Here is a 21,168-nt window from a genome sequence, read left to right on the forward strand (position 1 = left end):
TATTTTAGCCATTTCTATTGTACCTTATAATCTGCTATTTCTCATCACATGTTAGACTTATCAGAGCTCATCTACAGCTATCAAGATGACCCATATGGTACCTGTATAAAAAAACAACAAAAAAATGTAATGTAACAATACCAGTTGGACCCTAGATTGCAAAAATGGACTCACTCCACCCACAACAGGCACCTTCCCTTGTCTTAAAGTGAGCACTGAGTGCCACAGTAAAGGCGACTCTGTACCCACAATCTGCCCCCCCAAAACCGCTTGTACCATCAGATAGCTGCTTTTAATCCAAGATCTGTCCTGGGGTCCGTTTGGCAGGTGTTGTCCTAAAAAACAACTTTTAAACTTGCAGCCCTGTGTCAAACTGACGGGGGCTAGAGTGTCTGTGCCCTAACATTGCACCACCCCCCACCCTCTTCACCATTAGGAATGCCCCTGGCCAGGATTTCTCCTATTCATCACTTGTCATGTGCAGTGTTCAGACAAGTGGTGATTAGGAGAAACCCTGCCTGGGGCATTTCTAATGATGAAGAGGGAGGGGAGGACGGGCAGACGCAGAAGTGGGGCAAGCCTAGGGCACAGACACTCTAGGCCACGCCAGTTTGACATAGAGCTGCTAGTTTAAAAGTTGTTTTTTAGGACAATAACTGCATCCCCTGCCGAACGGACCCCAGGACAGCCCTTGGCTTAAAAGCAGCTATCCGGCGGTACAAGCGGTTTGGAGGGAGCAGATTGTGGGTACATTAAATGTGGCTCCCAGTACTCAGATTACCCCAGGGCTTACAGTAGAGCTGAAAACTATGATGAGCTGTCAGTTGCATACAAAGCATATATCAACGATTGCAGGTAACAAGAATAGGCAACTCACCAATAGACAACAGAAGGAGGAGATGATGGAATGTCTGATAGCACAAATGATAATGGCGGTCAGGAATGAAGTAGAAAATGACAAAGCAGGAATAAATACAAAGAACTGACCCTAACTGACCACTCCTAATCTTTCCCTGGATCTTTCCCGGAACTCCAACAAACTAAGCCTTATTGTCATTTTGAATGTCCCTGTGGAAGTCCTGGACAAACTCTCCATAGCAGAAACAACCAGGAGGCTCTAGGATCCAGAGAAGCAGGACAGAGCAGAAAACTCCAACACAAAAACCTGCAAGAAGATAAACTAAGTACAACAGCAGCAACTTGAAAATGGATAAACCAGTATAACATAAATGCGACAGGAATAGGACAAGAATAAGGTACTAGGCAAAATGTATGCCACAATCCATACAGTACTGCACAAAGATTTCTGCTACTCATACCATCTAGTTGGTTGAAACAAACACCAAGCTATTCTGTCCTGAATGGGAATCCCAGCACCATATTAGAGGCCTATATTTTACAATGTGTACTGAGGATTCTAAAGGTTACACTATTTCAGGAGCTGGTTACTTCATACAAGGTGGTGGCAGAACACTAGCCATTGCATTGGGCACATTTGTCATTCGTGGGAGGTATAATGCCTGGTCCCATCCCAGTTGTATGACCAATATGTTACAGAAGACCACATATACGATTCAGCTCTAGGAACCTCTTCTTCCCCTGTAATGAAAACCTTTGAATGATAAATAACCTGCGAATTACACAGACCGAAATGGTCACAGGAAAAATCCCATTTGTGTAGTGGATATTTTACAAGTGTTCTGTAATAGATGTTGCAGACATGGAGTCAGTGTGATGGCATGCTGATTATACGCTCAGTAGAATATATCATATGTGGCAACATGGCCCCTTTAAATCATATACTTTATCTTAGCTGATAACCTCTAAGGCAGAAAAGCTGTTCATTTACCACCCCAGGGTGAGATTATAGATGTGGAGAATGGGAAATGTGGGATAAACCCTGTGGTTTGACTTAATAATAGTATAGTGTATATTGTGCCTTGAAAAAGAATGTGTACATTTTTTGGCATTTTACTATGTTAAATGCCAAAGGGGTCAAGCGGATGGGAGCTCTCAGCATGGACTATTATTCTATGCAACGTGTGTATAGGTTAGCGTAAATGTCTGCAATTATGTAGTGTATAGAATGCCTGGGCAATCTATAGCCAATGGGACGTCCAATTTCCTAGGTATTCTATACAATACAAAGGAAAAACAACAGTAATACATATATATATATATATATATATATATATATATATATATATATATATATATTCCTGCTAGTATATAGCTTGTTTGTTTTTAGTAAGGAAGTCCTGCACTTTATATTGCATTATCATGACATATTTTTTTCTATTTTTTTTTACAAGAAAGGCTTTATTATGACCCTATTTTCATAATTTCCCTGATTAGTAATCAATAAAGTTTTTTTCATGATTCTGTTAAATACTTGCCTTAAATTGTATATAAGAGTCATTCTGTATAACGCCTAGGTAATACATAAACAGACACACAAACTGGTTGTAACGCATATAAATACAGTAGATACACATCGTTGTATATATAAATACATACAGTCAGGGGCGTAGCTAAGGTTTCAGCCTAGGGGGGGCGAGTGAGTCTCAGTGGGCCCCCAACCAATTATGTTACCCATAGGGAACCTCAGTAGATGACAATGCTTTCCGAATAATAAAGGGTATTTTCTAGTACATTATTCATAGCGAACAGGGACTGATACCATTGGAAAAGCCTTTTCACATATATAACCATGTAAAAATTAAAGGGGCTATCCAGCTTTGCAAAAACATAGTTGCCCTTTTCCAGAAACAGCGCCACTCTCCTCCAAAGCTTGGATGTGGTAGTGCAGCTCAGCTAGAGAATGGAAACAAGCTGTAATCCCACAAACAACATAGAGGAAGCTATGGCGCTGTTTTTGTTTTCTAATTAGCCATCTATCCATTCTTCTATCTCTTAATCTCATATCTATCTGTCTAATATCTATTGGGCAGCATGAGGACTACACCATAGCTGATGGTCAACCATAGCTGATGGCAACACCCGAAGGGGATACCCGCAGTACCAATAGAGTAACTGTATAGTACAAATGCTGGGTAACAACAATATATAGTCCCATGGAGTTCAAGGCAACTATACTAAATAACCTATATACAAAAAAAGCCAGACTACTGCAACATAACTAAATGGAATAATTACTTTATTAATTCATAGAAACAATACATTAAAATGTAGGAGAAATCAGCCCCGATAATCAGGGTGTACAGGGTATATGAGAGCAGCCAATGTATGCCCCCATGTAGTATTTAGACCCAATTTTAGCCCTCATATAGTTCTCAGGGTCCCTCTATGCTCTCATATAGTAAAAAGGCCACCATCTATACCCTAACATAGTAGATTATCCCCCTTGTTCCTCCATATAAAAGATAGACCCTCCCAGTGCACCCCCATATAGTAGTTGAAATGTTGAAATTCAGCTTCTCTATGCATCCATATGGTAGTTAGGCCTTTTGTGCCCCAATATAGTTATTATTTCCCTCTGTTTCCATCCACCTACAGCCAATAGACATTTGTTAAGTCTGTCGGCAAATGCAATGGCTTTTGCAGACAGCATTAACTGGCCAAATCTTCAGTGGGCCCCCTGCCTGTGTGGGCCCGGGAGCGGCCGCCTCCTCTGCCCCCACCAAATTACGCTACTGCATACAGTACACACATACACACGCTGACAGCACTTACAGCTCACACTCCTCCCCCTCCTCCTCTCTGTAGTCGGGCTGTTCGCTTCACACTGTAACCTTGAGGACCTGTAGGTCATGTGATTTAGGTCCTTCATCACTCTCGCTCTTTGTGTGCATGACCCTGGAGGCTCATATTCTGTTCCTTTTGATGTTCAGCACACTCACCCTGCACTACAGTGAGAGGGCTGAATATTACAGAGGAGGGCCCCTCTACATTAGAAGAGGATAGGTTTCCTGACAGAAGTTAGCTGTTGTTGGTGCATGTTAAAGGGGTTGGCCACTTTGTAGTAAAATTGATCAGTGTACAGTATTAGTAAGTGTACTCACTGTATATACTGACAGCAGCTCCCTGTGTACCTCATAGAGCTAATATCAGACTCATCTCCTCCAGGCTGTGCTGTCCTGCTCTGTGGTAAGTCTGTCCATAAGATGGCCGACATGGAGAAGCATGTGACCATGCTCCGCCTCCAGTGTCCTCCATTGGCATCTATAGGCTCAGTGGCAGACAAAGAGAGTGGGGTATGGTCACATGTCCTCCATGTCGGCCATCTTATGGAAACAATCACCACTGAGCAGGAGAGCCCAGCCTGGAGGAGGGGATTAAAGGTCAATGAGGTAAATTGGAAAAGCTGCTGTCAGTAAGTGCAGTGAGTACACTTACTAACACTGTACACTGAACAGTTTTACTATAGTAGCCAACCCCTTTAAAGCGACTCTGTACCCACAATCTGACCCCCCCAAACCTGTCCTGGGGTCCATTCGGCAGGTGATGCAGTTATTGTCCTAAAAAAATACTTTTAAACTTGAAGCCTGTGTCAAACAGGAGTATCTGTGCCCTAACTTTACACAACCTCTCTGTCCCTCCCCCTCTTCATCATTAGGAATGCTCCAGGCAGATTGCCTCCTATTCCCCACCTGTGGCAGCCCGCCACATGGGCTGGATGGTTAAGCACCTGTGCAATGTTCAGCATGGAGAAAATGGAGGAGGGACGGAGGGGTGGTGCAAAGTTAGGGCACAGATACTCCCGTTGGGCACGGGGCTGCAAGTTTAAAAGTATTTTTTTAGGACCATAACTGCATCACCTGCCGAACAGACCCCAGGACAGATCTTGGAGTAAAAGCAGCTATCTGAAGGTATAAGTGGTTTGGGGGGGGGGTCAGATTGTGGGTACAGAGTCGCTTTAACAGATGAAAGTAACTTCTACTGCCGCCTGGGCTAAGACTGCATAAGTGGTTTCGCCTGACCCAGAGCAGATATTGTTAGGCCCATTGCCTTGCAGAAGGTTCACCTCCTGCCCCTTAGCCCCATTACAATGTTATATACTCATATTAACAGTACTGTGTTGCAAAGATATACACAAAATTCCACTGTCCAGATAAAAGGTCTATAGAATTAACAAAAAAATAAACTAAAACCCCCATAAATTATATATTTATACAAAACAACATGTATTACTCTCTTCCCTTTGCCTCCCCTTGTTGATTCAGTAAAGATAGTAACAAAGGGGGCAGACCTGAGTAACACATGACTTCAGGATCTGACAACACACAGGTCTTGTTTATAGTCTGTTACCATGGAGCAGGGCTGGACTGGCACTGAAAAGCAGCCCTGGCACACAGACCTTATCAGCCCACATACAAATCCGCACTGGGGAAGGGCTGAACACCAACGGACGTCTCCAGAGACAATACAGGCAGTGCTGGGTAACTTGTTTCTCTCTGGTGATGTAAGTTATAGTGAGCTCTAATATGGCACCCATAGAAGTCTATGATACGGGAAAGAGATCACTGATCTCAGGGAGACCAGCCAAAGGGCCAGTTCACACTGAGCAAGATCGTTGTGCTCAGTGTGCTGCTGTAAGTGAATAGAGAGCGCGCGCTCGTCCGCTCCCTCTCCTCTCTGCTCAAAGAACTAACATGTTAGTTCTTTGAGCGGAGAGCGGCGGCAGCGGATAAGCGCGCGCGCCCTATTCACTTACAGCAGCACACTGAGCACGGCGGGATTCCGACGATCTTGCTCAGTGTGAACTGGCCCAAAGAGAACACTGTCGGTAGCCGGCAAAAGCGATCAGTCTGGCTAGTCCGGTGTTTTGAGACTCTTAAATAAGGCTCCACAGGCTCTTCTTTGCATAGAAGTCTATAATACTATACTGTACCTGATATTTGTGCTAAAACCTTGGTGTAAAGCGGCCCATTATAAGCCATGCCCTTTTCGATGAGCCATCCCCCCTTGTCCAGCAAGGTGCAAACCAGTATCCCAATGAATAAATATGGCGCACAAGAGAACTCATGGTGGTTGGTATACAAGCTACAAGTGTAGAGCAGTAAAACGAGATGTTCCGGAGCTTTTGTTGTTATGTTATAGCAGAGATGTAAGTACGCACTTCAGCTTTTAAAGTGCTTATTTGTCCATCCATTATGTTCCGAACATTAACATGCCACTTAATCCTGCCAGCGTGTGACATTTTCTGTGCCAAATATTTTAAGCTGCACTTCACCTTAGGCTTTTAAACGTATATTTTCCCAGTGTGCTTCCTAGCCATCTATTATGTAATCAGCCCCTCTTATTTTAGGGAAGTAAGCTGCCATCTCTGACAAGCCATTTCTCCCTGGGTTTTTACTTTGCATTTGGTTAATTATAATAATTTGTGATTGAGATCCTCCGAGCAGGCTTTATCTACCATGCCCCACTGGGTTAGATTGTCAGGGAGCCGAGTTATGTGCCAAATTGATGGACGCGTAGAAAGAGCTGAAGATTGTGTTAACAAGACAAACTGTGCACCGCAGCATCTATTCTGTGTCACTTCTGGAAGAATAATCACCGAGGAGGAAAAGAAGAGGCACTGTGCTTTACAGGACAAGATTGCTTAAAATATGCAGGGATGGATCACCTATGGAGAATGACTCCCTTGAATCCTATTACTTGAAGGCTCCCCTTGTAGGGGTTGGTATCTGTACATAAGAAAGCGAGGAACTGTTGCCGATGCTGCCAAGTAACCCAAAGCCATTGGGTTACTTCGGCACTGTTTGATTTTCACCCTAAATATGGTAGTGCGGCATTTGATTAGCAGTGGCTGCAGAAGTTGGATACAGCCCTAAAGCTGCCTGGAAAACATGGGCATGGTTATAGGCTAGGAGTGTCGGACTGGGGTGTCTGGGCCCACCAGAAGAAATGATCCTGGGGGCCCAGTAATTAAGAACCAGTGAGAAAAACCATGTCAGTCAATGTTTGTGCAGGTTGTAAAGCTGGGGACCCACCGGAGGATTCTCCAGTCCGACACTGTAGGCTAGTACCTCAGGCTGGTATTTGCAACTAGGCATCCAATATCTTGTGCCTAGGGCAGCATTGTTGAGGGGGGTGGTACATGGGGGGTAGTAGAAAGGAGGTAAAGGTGAGACAGTTAAGAACTACTTTAAATACTTAAGAAGACCTGAGATTTTTTAATAGAAGTAAATTTCAAATCTCTGGCACTTTCTGTCACCACCTGATTTGAAAGATTTTTTTTAATTTTTTTTTGTGAACTACTCCTTCAATCTTTTTTCTCTTAAATGATCACTTGTACTTATACAAAGGCAGGGTGTGACAGGAGCACAAGCATGGCAGCCATGGAGGCCTTCGGAAGAATGTATCATGAGGTGAACCGGAGGCCAGACAGGAGTGGCACCCAGCACCTGACAGCCTAGATGCCACAGTTGCTACTGAAAAAGGCATCAAAGGGGTTAAATGGCAGCTGAAGTGGGTGAAGGTGAAGTGGGCTCATCTTCTAAACCTTTTCATACTTGCAGACCTTTGATATATATGTCGTACAGGGATTAAAGGGGTATTCCGGGAGAAATTCACTTTTCCCCTAGGGGAAAAGTAGGAGACCCCTAAACCCCCCGGCGATCTCCGTATGGGACCCCACCGGCTCTGTTATGAATAGAGCCCCGGGTCAGCACGTGACCCGCGGCTCTATTCATTCCTATGGAGCAACGGAAAGAACTGAGTAAGCCGGAAGAGCGCTGTACTCAGCTCTTTCCATCGCTCCATAGGAATGAATAGAGCCGCGGGACACCCGGAATTCCCCTTTAAGCAGAGCACCACAGTACCCAGTGTCACACTGCCACTACAGCATCAGAGTATTTTCCTGCGGGAAGGTGGACATCATCTGCGGGGAGTTTGGCCCCCCTGCTCCTACTTCACCTCCACTAATCTGTTTTATTGGTATATATTATTGTAAATGCAGTATTAACGCCCCGCTGTAACACGCAGTAAACATTATTACTTATCCTACCTGTGTGAACATCATAAACATCACCATCAGATTCTAAGACGCAGCGGGGCGCGGGAAATCCTAGCCTCTCTGTATGATGCCATTCCGTCTCCATGACAACTGTCCTCAGTGAATCCTTACATCCAAATTGTCTAGCCTTTATATGAAAGGTAATATTAATGTATGCAGGCAAAGCAGGCATTTCATTAGCACCAATTTACAGCCGCGCACAGTCACCATTTGTTTCCGTTTTATGCACATGAATACTTTATGTTATGTAAAATGAGCATCAAAGGACGAGGCAATATTGGAAATGATGTATCCCGAGGAAGAAAACAACAAACACCTCTGTACTGTATATAGAATTACCGGCGATGTAAAAGAATAAAAGCTAATTAGGTATGGTTAATTAGAAGTCGTTATCACTGCATTCAGTAGGTGTGAAATTCCTTAACAATGGAATCTGATAATCCAGACAATAAATCCAGTGCAGAACTACACAATGATAATCTTAACCCTTTAAGACAAGCATGGGGAACCTTCGGCCCTCCAGCTGTTACAAAACTACAATTCCCACCATGCCTGGAGAGCCAAAGGCTGTCCAGACATGATGGGTATTGTAGTTTTGCAACAGCTGGAGGGCCGAAGGTTCCCTATCCCTGCCTTAAAAGGAACCTGTCACACTAAAAATACAGTCCGATCTGCAGGCACCGTTTTATAGAGCAAGTGGAGCTGAGCAGATTGATATATAGTTTTGATAAGAAAATTTTCAGGATAACTTGTCATTTTCCCATGTAAGTATCTGCTCATTCTGGGCTAAGTAGTCATGTGGGCGGTCCTACTGACAGTTATCTGTTTGCAGGTAGAAAGAGCTGTCAACCACTGAGTTGGACCACCCAATTGATTTCTAAACTCAGAATAAGTAGAATAGCTGAGCAAGTGGTCCTACTCAGTGATTGACAGCTCTTTCTACCTGTGCGTCTACATGCAGATAACTGCCAGTCTCTGATAAGGACCGCCCACATGACTACTTAGCCCAGAATGAGCAGAGATTTACATGATTAATGACAAGCTATCCTGAAATGTTTCCTAAAAAACGATATATATCACTCTGTTAATCTCCTCTTGGTCTATAACATGCCACTTACAGATTCAATGTGACAGGTTCCCTTTAAGAGGACAGACAATTTTCATGTTTGAATTTCATTTCTTCCTCTAAGGGCCATAACTCTTTTATTATTCCATCTAGAGAGCCATAAAAAAAACTAGAAAAAAACCCACATAATTCTGGAATTTAGTTTTCTTTATTGTTTGCACCAGTCACCCTGGGGTTTCAATAATATGATATTTGGTTAGTTTCTTTATACAGGAATACCAGATATTGTCCTTTTTCACTTTTTTTAAAACATGGGAAAATTGAGGTGATGGGAATAGTTTTTTTTAAAAAATATAAAAAAATATATATCTGCTTTTTGTTACCTTTTTAGTCCCCCTATGGCACTTTATTATGTGATCACTTGATCGCTCATACAGTTAACTCTTATACATAAATTACAGTGAACTTTTAGATCAGCAATCTGCTAGTACAGCCTGCCTAGGGCAAGCTGTAATAGCAGATCTGTTAAAGCAGCCATGAAGGCCTAGACAATAGACATGGCCTGTTATTTCCTAACAGCTAGTGAAGGAAGCTGTCAACTGCTTAAGGGTGCGTTCACACCTACAGGATCTGCAGCAGATCTGCAGCAGATTTCATGCTGTGTTCAGTTATTTAAATGAAATCTGCTGCAGAAAATCAGCTGCAGATCCTGTAGGTGTGAACGCACCATAAAGAGGTATTCCAGGAAACGTAACTTTTCCCCAATCCACAGGATTGTGGGGGGGTCCGACCTCTGTACCCAGGCCCGCTTCTGCCATGAGGCGGAATGAGTATTCCGCCTCAGGCGGCAGATTTTGCAGTCCTGCAGGGGGCGGCATGCCCGGCTGATAATCTGGCGGACCGGGCAAATGCCCACTGGGCCGTCCAGATTATCAGTTGTAGGGCCGCCTGCCGGGCCCCTCCAGAACATACACTACCGCCCCCACCTCCCTGGAACACCCAGGGGACGCGGCCGCCGGAGCTCTTCAAGGCGGATCTGCCGCTTTAAAAGCAGGGGGCTCCGCTACCCCTAGCTGTTCTATCCAGTCCATTGAGCTTCCGGGACAGGTCACCTGATGCACGCCGGCCCCGTAAGCTCACAGCTCCAGCCCCGTGCGCCGCACCTCTTCCGCGGTCCTGTGCGGTCAGCTGTTGCATGTATGCCACTGAGCAGGAGACTAGAGAGGTGCGGCGCGCGGGGCTGGAGCTGTGAGCTTACGGGGCCGGCGTGCATCAGGTGACCTGTCCCGGAAGCTCAATGGACTGGATAGAACAGCTAGCGGTAGCGGAGCCCCCTACTTTTAAAGCGGCAGATCCGCCTTGAAGAGGTCCGGCGGCCGCGGCCCCTGGCTGTTCCAGTGAGGTGGGGGCGGTAGTGTATGTTGGTGGTGGGCTTGCCGTGGGCGCGCGCGCGGGGGGGGGGGGTTGGGGGCGGGTGGGGTTCGAGTGCCAGTGAGGGGGGCGGCAGCCTGAGGTTTGCCTCAGGCGGCACAGACCCCAGAATCGGCCCTGTCTGTACCCCCCACCTTTTTCCATATCATTCCTATGGAGCAGATGGAAAGAGCCGATTACAGTGCTCTTCTGGGGTAATCGTCTCTTTCCGCCACTTCATAGGAACGAGTAGAGACGCGGATCACGTGCCGTACCTGTGGCTCTATTCATAATACACAAGCTGAGGGCCTGATATGGAAATCGGTGGGGGGTACAGAGGTCGGACCCCTGGGATCTCCTACTTTTCACCTATCCTGTGGACCCCATACGGACCCCATAGCAGTTGTGTGGTCTGCCTTTGTGGTACTGTGTGTACCACTGTGTGTGTGTATATACATATACAGTGGTGCCTTGGATTACGAGCATAATTCGTTCCGGGTCCGCGCTTGTAATCCAAATCCACTCTTAAACCAAAGCAAATTTTCCCTTAAGAAATCCTAGAAATGCAGACAATTGGTTCAACACCCCCAAAATAATGATTTATTATTCTGAATAACAGGTAAAACTGATGAAACAAACATTCAGAAACAGCAGAATATGTGATATTATAGGTTACTGTACAGTAATGGAGAGGATGGGAAACACAGAGACTGCAGGGAGCATGAGGGAATGAGCAGGGCAGATGTGGGCACATACATGCAGCACTCTCTGTCCGGGGAGAGAGGGGTTACAGCTATGGAGAGATTACCTCCACAGTCCTGTCCCTTGATGTAAGCCCCAGCCTGAAGTGGATCTGCCATGATTTGGAAGGTGAGGGAGACTTTCTAAGTCAAAGTACAGTGCTGTAGACCCCGCTATGCAGGCCATGTCCCTCCCCCACTCCCACCCAGTACAGGGAGCTCTTACACCAAAGCAATGCTCTTAAACCAAGTCACAATTTAAAAAAACTGTGATCTCTTAAACCAAAACGCTCTTAAACCAAGTTACTCTTAAATCAAGGTACCACTGTGTATATCTATATCTAGATTCTTGTATCTTATATCTATCTATCTATCTATCTATCTATCTATCTATCTATCTATCTCCTATCTATCTATCTATCTATTTCTTGAAGGTGATGTCCAACCCGGGTCTCCTAATATAGGAATGTATTTTGCAACTCAAAATTTTGAAAAGTAATGGGTTTTAAAATGCTTAAAAGGTCACCACAATGCTAAGCAGATGCCACCTAAACTATAAAGTTATAATCTACAGATAAATTTGGGCCATAACTAAATATAGCACAAGATTATAGAAGTAATCTTAGTTGATTTAAAAACCATATAATCTGTTTTGTACTGAAGGAGCCATAAACAGATAGAAAGACTTTTAGCATTTGGTATGAATGTTCTTCATGACAGTATAAAAGTAACCTGTAACCATCACAGATACAACACAGTGCACAGGAGGGGTCTCCGCACGGCTACAAAACCTCATTGTTTATCATGGTTGCTCTTGATTTATATCTGTCTTGATCTTCTTGGTTGTTAGATTCCATCCTGTGGCTCTCCCAAAAAATGGAGACTGTTTCCATTGCAATCAAGCAGAATTGTGAATGCAGATCTGGATTAAAGGGGACCTGTCTTCCTGGCTGCGGGGGTGAAGCCTGTCCGACCCCCGGGTGGAGCCCCTTATACTTACCCCTTCCTCGAAGTCCCGGTCCCAGACCCCATCCCGCCGCCGAGAAATCCCTGTTGGAAGCCGTGCGCACGCTCACCAGAGATGGGTCCAATGCCCATAGAGAATGACTGCTCCAGTCATTCGGGGTCTAAGACCGGGACTTCGAGGGGGATAAGTTTAATGGGCTCCACTGGGGGGTCGGGCGGGCTTCACCACAGCAGTCGGGGTAACATGACCCCTATAAGTACAAGATAAATGTTGCAATATGTTTACATAACGATATTGTTTTAATATAAATGCCTTCCATATATATATATATATATAATGATAGTTATATGATGCACATACCCTGAAATCATTGTATGAATGGTCTATATATTATGTATATAGTAATTATTTATTTCTTAAAATGGTACTCTGGAGACAAAACATAATTTTAAATCAACTAACGTTAGAAAGTTTAAGTTACTTCTGTTTAAAACTTGTCTTCCAGTACTTATCAACTGCTGTATGTCCTGCAAGAGGTGGTGCATTCTTTAACACAGTGACTCTGACACAGTGCATTCTGCTGCCACCTCTGTCCATGTCAGGAACTGTCCAGAGCAGTAGCAAATCCCCATAGAAAACCAGAGGTGGCAGCAGAGAGCACTGTGTCGGCCTGGAAAGAAAACACTACTTCCTGCAGGACAAACAGCAGCTAATAAGTACTGGAAGTTAATTTTTTTTTTTTTTATAGAAGTAATTCATATATCTATACAACTTTCTGACATCAGTTGATTTAAAAACGAAAAAATGTTCTTTGGTGTATCACTTTAAGATCTCTTGTGAATGGATATTGAGGTTTAGTTTGGATTCAGAAGCCAGATTTTTTTTTTCTTTTACATTGTATCAGCATATCAACTGTTAGACTGGAGTCCATGGTATTAGCTCATATAACAGGCCTTAGTGGTTACATCTGCAAATGACTGCTGAGACCAATGGTTGACTACAGAGTGCCAAGCACAGTGTAAAGTGATGTCACCAGAGTACTTGTACCTGGAATTAGGAGCAATATGAGGGGGTAAATATACATTTGTTGTACTCTTCCCCCTTCATACTGGCCCCCAGGAAAATTTTTGTGAAGTCTAGAACACCCCTTTAAAGGGGGTTATCTGGTGCAAAAGGTTTATTAAAGATATATTCACTTGCCCGAATTCTTGCTTCTCACCACTCCCTGGTGACGTCTTGACACGCAGGTTATGCCCACTCAGCCAATCACTGGCCACAATAATGACCCTCCTTGGCCACTGATTGGCTGAGGGAGCATTTCCTGTGTGTCAAGACGAAAACAAGAAGCAGTGAACAATGAGAAATCCGAGCACCATCATAACGCCATCTTCCTTTATTTCTACCTTTTTCCGCCGCCACCCTCACCTCTTGCATATTAATGTTCCTTGGCCAGACAACCCCTTTAACAAAATACAGACGATAACGGAAAATGAAATAAATAAAAAAAAAAAAACAACTGATTCCATTTCCCGAGCAAGTCCATGATAACAACAGCATCTCAGATACAAATGTAATTGCCGGAGGATATGTCTGTTACTTTCCTCTATGGACAAGAGGTCAAAAGGAAAATACTTGAAATCCTCTTCATAGTCTCATTGGCTCGGCTTAAAATGTTTTTCCTATAGAATAAAGCACCCACTTCCTCCACATCTCCTCCACTATGTCTGCTCTAATTCCTCCATAATGAGGATCCCGGTGTCTGAACCCTTTAGGTCACTATAATTGCCGATTTAATGATCACCGAAGACACCAAAGAATTCTTGACAGTAGCTGTTTCCATTTCTACTTTAAAAAAGCCTTAAAATCTATATAATGGGAATAAAATAATCACCAACAATGGACGTTCTTACAACTGTTCCAGAAGGCTCTATAGATTGTCGCCATAGAGGCAGCACTGCTTAATGGTTATAGCCACCTTGATATTATATTTCATATTCTATCTCCCACAATTCCATGTATTGCAACAAAGTTTAGATAAAAATCTCCAGTCTTCCAGTACTTATTAGGTGCTGTATGTCCTGCAGGAAGTGGTGTATTCTTTCCAGTCTGACACAGTGCTCTCTGCTGCCATCTCTGTCCATGTCAGGAACTGCCCAGAACAGGAGAGGTTTTCTAGGGGGATTTGGGGGTGTACCATGCTGGGAAAGACCACTTTTTACACTGTATCTTCTTTTATTGTAGGGGTAATGTCATAAAGGTAGTGCTATAGGTAATATATTATAATTATAGTAATATATTAACATTTAACCCAATAACAGTGAAGGACCTCAAGTGATCTTTGGCCCCTTATTGACCACAATAGTTGCTGTACACTTGGTCTGTGTCGATAGGTCGCATTCACAAAGCTGTTATAAATTTGTCGAAAAGGACCAATAAACCTGGGACGAAAAACAATTGTTATATGATTCCAGGATGTATTTATGACTTGTGCACATGTTATTATCATGACTATAAAGCAGATCTCTAATGTGGCTCATGGATGGGAAGGGGTCCACAGTTCAAAGCAACCCCCCCCCCCCTTTGTCTTCCAGAATTACATATAGGGGCACAGCTTTATATTAAAACAAGGAACAACCCTTTAGGTTTACTTGTATGGGAATGATGTCTTTGGACTTTTCATTTCCAACTCTCCTTTCTTCTGTAGAGCAGCTGTAGAGCTCACCCCGATGTGCCCAGCCTCTTGTACAGTCTTTGTACTATACTCAGAATAAAGAGTCATTTCTACAGCTGACACATACTGAGACGCTCTCATTCCTAAATGCCAGTCTTTTCAGAGGTTCTTACCGCAACCCTGCGCGTCTAATGTGCAAATGAGAACCTAGTGCTATACGGGACTAAAACACCCAGCAAAGTGCAACAAAGAAACACTGAGTGATCGAGCCCAGCAATTTCCATAAGAGTTCCCAAAGCCAATACAGCACAATATGACTGTTAACAAACTCGAATTGCTAAATTCTTAAGTTGTATTGTAAGGTAAAACAGCTATTTTGAAAGCATCATAGCACTAAAAATGTCAGTCGGTTTATGGCATGGCTTATGTTTATAACATGCCTTAAAGGGGTAGTTCACCAAAAAAAAATGAACTGGTACCAGAAAGTGCCAGAGATCTGTAATTAACTTCTATTAAAAAATCTCAAGTCATTTAGTACTTATAAGCAGCTGTATGTCCTGCAGGAAGGGGTGTATTCTTTCTAGTCTGGAGAGCGGGAGAGGTTTTCTATGGGGATTTTCTGCTGCTCTGGACAGTTCCTGACATGGGCAGAGGTGGCAGCAGAGAGCACTGTGTCAGACTGGAGAGAATACACCACTTCCTGCAGGACATATAACAGGTGATAAGTAGTGGAAGACTTGAGATTTTTTAATAGAAGTAAATTAAAAATCTCTGGCACTTTATGGCAGCAGTTGATTTGAAAGAAGACTTTTTTTGGTGAACAACCCCTTTAAGACCTTTAGGGTGCCTTCACACGTACCGGATCCACAGCGGATTTCACGCTGTGAGTTTGCAGCGAAATCTGCTGTGGATCCTGGTATAATGAAGGCCTATGGGGTCACATACCCGCACCATGCAGTGATGAGAAGCGAGGGGAGCCGGGAGCTTCACACAGCCGCAGCGCTGAGTAGGTAATGTATGCTGCGGGCTGTGGGCAGCTGGGGGTTAAAGGGGCCGGGTTACATATCTGCAGCGAATGAATATTCCACTGCGGGTATGTGACCCCATAGGCCTTCATTATACCAGGATCCGCAGCAGATTTCACTGCAAACTCACAGCGTGAAATCCGAGGATTTTATCCAACAGTGCTGCACTCTCTTTCATATATATATATATATATATATATATATATATATATATATATATATATAGGCCATTCCATCCAAACTGAACCTTTGGTAACATCCGTAACACCTAGTTAAACCTAGTAAAACTGCAATTTAAACACTAAAGTTATAAATATACATTAAGAGTCTTAATATATAATTATAACTTTTGTGGTTAAATTGCATATATATATATATATATATATATATATATATATATATATATATATCTCGTCTTTATCCTTATATGGAAAGTTCTACTATATATCAGTAGTCTGCAAACTGTGACTATCCAGTTGTTGGGAAAACGTGCCCTGACACTTTTCCCATAACTAGGACTAAACTGATGCATTATGTGAAATTAAACACATGTCAAATGTACAAGCATTTCTTATTTCCTATTTAAGAGATTTAGACTTACTAATCCCCCATGGACTTCCATTGTTCTGATTACTGACTGCCCTTGGTTATGACCCACTAAGGGGGGTCCGGCATGCTCAGTTCAGTTGCAATCTCCAAGATAGATTATATCAATATGATAAATTGCATGATAGTCTTCTTTGAAAATATATCAGTGAAATCATTCTCTTTATGGATAATTTTACGACAATATCAAGTACGTGGATTTATAATGCAACACAGTGGAATCTATTGCACACATATCCACGACAATGTTCCCTAATAAGCATCATAGAGTTGGTGACAATACATTTCCTCATGCACAACATGAACACGATGGAAAAAGGTGCATTCTGTCTGCAAATCAAAACGACAGGAAAAATGAGTAACCAATTTAACATATTTATTTAGTTTCTCGGTGCCATAAAACCGGTTATTAGACATGAATGCTGCAATTATGCACAAGGCTAAATTACATAGTGCTAGAAGTAGAGAGGAGGTAAAGGAGCCATTGTTCATTATGACAGCTCCAAATCTGCAAAAATAAGCTTAAGGCGCAGACAAAAGTATAAAAATGTTACATCATCTGTAGCTTAAAGGGGAACTATCAGCAGGTTAGACAAATCTAACCTGCTAATAGCCCCCTAATGTGCACAGGACGCCAAGGTGGAAGGTATGTGTCTTACCTTCCTCCTCTGAGCTGTTCCTGGGCAGTTAGCAGTGTAACCCTTGGTCCGGGGCACCATTAGGAGCACTGCCCCTCCCCCATCACGCAAGTCGGCCCATTCCTTGCAGCCTCGCGGGCTGGGGGCGGGGCAGTGCTCCTAACAGTGCTCCAGACTGAGGATTACACTGCTAATCGCATTGGGAACAGCGCTGAGGAGGAAAGTAACACACATATCTTCCTCCTCGGTGCACCGTGCGCAATAGGGGGCTATCAGCAGGTTAGATTTGTCTAACCTGCTGATAGTTCCCCTTTAAGGCTATGTTAAATTTGCGTTAATTGCCTTAAATTCATGAAATATAGATGCAGATTTTATTGCCAGAATCATCTGAACAATCTTACTCTTTAATAACTATGTGAAACCCCCCTTACAATTGCCCTTTACATTTTTTAGTTTAGTACATTTTGCTAAATTGTGCTCAACCTTAAAAAATATAATTAAAAAAGGAAAAAAAAAATAAAAAAAAAACTTTTATCTTTTTATATCTATACTTTCAAATTTTTTTCTGTAAACAATGTACTAGATTATTGTATCAGTGACCCCCTCTCTGGACCCAGCATTTTTTTATTTATTTCGTTGTTTTTTTTTTTGTTCTTTTGTTTCCTCTCCACCCCCATCTATAATTTGCCCGTCACACAGGCGGCACTTTTCTAATTAAGGCCTGGTAACGTTAATCACACTATGTACATTAGCCTCACCGTCTACTTGTGCGAAAAGCCCTTTTTAATAATTGTAGTGTTATACACAAGAGAGTCTGAACATTAGGAGTGACCTTTGATATGCCGGCAATTATCGGCACAAAGCCCAGTGCCGTAGCCACTCAGGGTCTTTGAGAAGTTAGTTTACTTGCTATTGATTTTTTTTTTTTTTTTTTTAATAAACTTAAGCAATTATGTGATTCCCTACACAGTATGGTTAGCCTTTAGTGCTGTCCGAATATGCAGGTCATATAGCTGGTATTAAAGGGGTTATCTGAAAATTAGGTGATAACAAGCTCACTGGTGGGGGTCTAACCAATATGGAGAAAAGAGGTCTCCTGTCCTTTAAGGCATATACTTGCCCGCCATTCTATTCACTCGTTATGGAACAGCAATGTACAGAAATCCCTGACCTCCTCAGTCACCAATCAGAAAACAGTATACCAGGAAGAGGGGGAGGAGAGGGATGCAGCTGCAGTTTCTCTTTCAGTATATTAGTGGAGCATGTGATTGGTGTAAGGCACATAGCACCGCTATAACATCATAAAAGGAAGAATCTGCCTAGTCACTAAGCAACACCAGACAAAAGGGGCATTCAGAGGAACCATGGTAGAGAACTAGACAAATTCTAGACTCCTATACATCCAATATATATCTACAATGTTACAGAACACTAATACATAGCTGGTAGTCTGAACTGGCAGGCAAACTCTTTCCAATTGATCCCTATTTTTCCAACATACATTCGGTAGATTGAGAAGAAGTAGGGAAACAACCAAAGGGCGTAGCTTGGCTAGTACTAAATCCTGTTCTGTCTAAATGCAAGATATGCCGGTCTCTATCCTCTCCAGGGTCCATGCTGTGAATGAAGGGCAACACATGACTTCCCTTTCATCTCTGACCTAAAGATGTCCCTTGTGTAACTACTAGTGCCAACATGCCAACCATACTAGCGTGTTGTGAGTAGGGATGAGTGAACCGGCCGAGGTTCGGGTTCGTATCAACCTGAACTATCCGCTTCTGATTCCCGCTGTCTGCCCGCTCCGGGGAGAGGGTGGATACAGCCTGAGGACCGCCTGGAAAACTGGGATACAGCCATAGCCATAGGCTGTATCCTAGTTTTCTAGTCGGTCCTCAGGCTTTATCCACCCTCTCCACGGAGCGGGCAGACAGCGGGAATCAGAAGCCAATAGTTCAGGTTCATACGAACCCGAACCTCGGCCGGTTCGCTCATCCCTAGTTGTGAGCACCCCACCACCACCACCACCCCACCATACACACAATCCAGTGCACTTTTATCAGCACTCAATGTGATAGCAAAGCAGTAAGTGATGTCCTGTGAATGGCCACACAAGTAAGTGAAGGAAAGTCCAGGTGTGAGTACTGCTGGCAAACAACCCAGTTCTGATCTTACCCATGAAATTGAGAGAATAAGAAGTTGCAGTGCCCCTGCAGGGGGATCTAAAGGGCTTAATAACAGCAGTGACAGCACTACAATCACCAGGTCACCACTCTAAACTGTTAAAGGGATACTCCGGGTAAAAGCAAAAAATCCAGAGGGGCAGGGGGGAATATTATCAGCAATTACTGTAATGAAATCAGTAACACCCCTGTAGTCACTGACTAGCTGAGAGGGTAGTTCCTCTTGGGTCGTGAAGAAACAGAAAAAGAAGATTCAGGAGCCTGGACGGTAAAAGAGAGCTGCCGACGCATGGCTGAGGGAGCGCAGGGATGGGTAAGTAGGACTTCTTTATTATATTCCCCCTACCCCCTGTCCTCTGAATTTCTCACTGTTGGCGGAGTACCTCTTTAATCTCACAAAACCATACATATTTTATTAAATTTCCTAAATATACAGGTATGTTTCAGCCGCTAGATAATTTGGTTGATGACCAGCTTAAGATAATTTATAACAGCTTCATGCCATCCATGCTATACTAACTGGTGTATCATATCTGACTATACCATAGTGCCAATTATATAGTTCCTTTCTCCTTCCTTTTCTCCAGTAATAAGCTTCAGGCCCTATTTGCCTCGGATGCCACATGCATTTCCTTAAGATCTTTTAAGACATTATGCCACAGCAGGCCCCAGCTGCATTTATATCTAAGAATCTCTCTCATCCTTCATGTGAACTGGACACATCCCTGAGGATCACAGCTACGAGCCGCTCTGACATAAACACACAGTCTGATCACTCGCAGTTGACATACATATTTTATGACATCAAAGACTGCACATCACCTGTGGCTTCCCTCCCAGACCTCTTACCGAAAGCTCATACTCTTTCCTTATTTAGACCAGTAACAATTGTCTAAACAAAAATTCTGCTTGGCGATACGGGTGAATTCACACTCGGCTGATCTAGTACACAAATTTTGGCCGCCTAATGTGGTTGATTTAGTGGAAAGCACATGGGTTTCTGCCAACGCCGTTCACATAAACACAACGGGGTTAGTGTGAAGTCACATTAATTGGAATCTGTCAGTAGGTTTATGCATTCTTAAATGAGGGCAGAATAAACCAGTGAGAGAAATGCTGAACAGATTGTTCATCCGTTCTCCTAATATGCAGGAGACTAGGATTCTTGCCGCAGCCCTCCAGTTGTTGATTGACAGCTGTCTGCCTATACACAGCATGGATAGATAACTCTGAATCAGCAGCTGGTGGGCGGAGTTTTCTGCTTCTCATGAATATCCAGGACTACTGAGCACATGCACATAATGGAGAGGACTACTTATTGTTCATGGAAGTGATACATCATTCTGTTCAGCTTCTCTCTCACTAGTTTATGCTTCCCTGAGATAGGACAGTATAATCCTACCCACCGAGTCTTCTTCATAACGTTTACCTCATAGTACTTGTGACCTTGCTGGTCTCCTGTGTTGGCACGCTGGATTCTGTCTCCGCTCTTCGGCGAAAGGACTGTCGGTTTTGCACTTGTCTTAAGACACTGCTTTTTATCTCTAGTAGCGTGGACATCTTTGCTGCCCTGTAGATGAAAGGAAAGACATTAATTAGTTCAATATGTAATCTTTATGGTTGATGGGTTCTACATGGATCATCATTTAACTACAAATACTTAGCTTTAAAGAAAATCGGGTTTCAATGCTTGCACTTAATATAAAAAAATATCTCATTATTTTTAACACAGTGCAAGCTGTAAAGGCTTCCTTGTACGATCCATCAGTTACTATTGCTTTTACAATGAGTGGTCAGTAGAGGTGAGTCTAACTCGAGTCTGCTCTCTTGGCATTTGAATACAGGTGAAAGACGAAGTTGGATGCAGCCCTAGGGAGGCCTGGAGAA

The 21,168-nt window shown here is 43.3% G+C and overlaps 1 protein-coding gene across 2 annotated transcripts in view; it reads right to left on the reverse strand.

The window, feature by feature from the left end:
* BAIAP3 (BAI1 associated protein 3) overlaps positions 1-20,845 on the reverse strand; it is a 118,224-nt gene extending 97,379 nt beyond the window's left edge. Inside the window, exon 1 of one of the 2 annotated variants that reach the window (XM_069983894.1) lies at positions 20,711-20,845. In XM_069983894.1, coding sequence (XP_069839995.1) covers positions 20,711-20,841 — 131 coding nt within the window. In that variant the 5' untranslated portion in view covers positions 20,842-20,845. Of the gene's footprint in view, positions 1-7,969; positions 8,059-20,710 lie in introns of those variants that run through there. The other variant, XM_069983895.1, reaches the window with a different exon arrangement.
* Between the last annotated feature and the right edge of the window lie 323 nt (positions 20,846-21,168).

Source organism: Dendropsophus ebraccatus, chromosome 9 (genome assembly GCF_027789765.1).
Source record: "Dendropsophus ebraccatus isolate aDenEbr1 chromosome 9, aDenEbr1.pat, whole genome shotgun sequence".
Taxonomy (NCBI): Eukaryota; Metazoa; Chordata; class Amphibia; order Anura; family Hylidae; genus Dendropsophus; species Dendropsophus ebraccatus.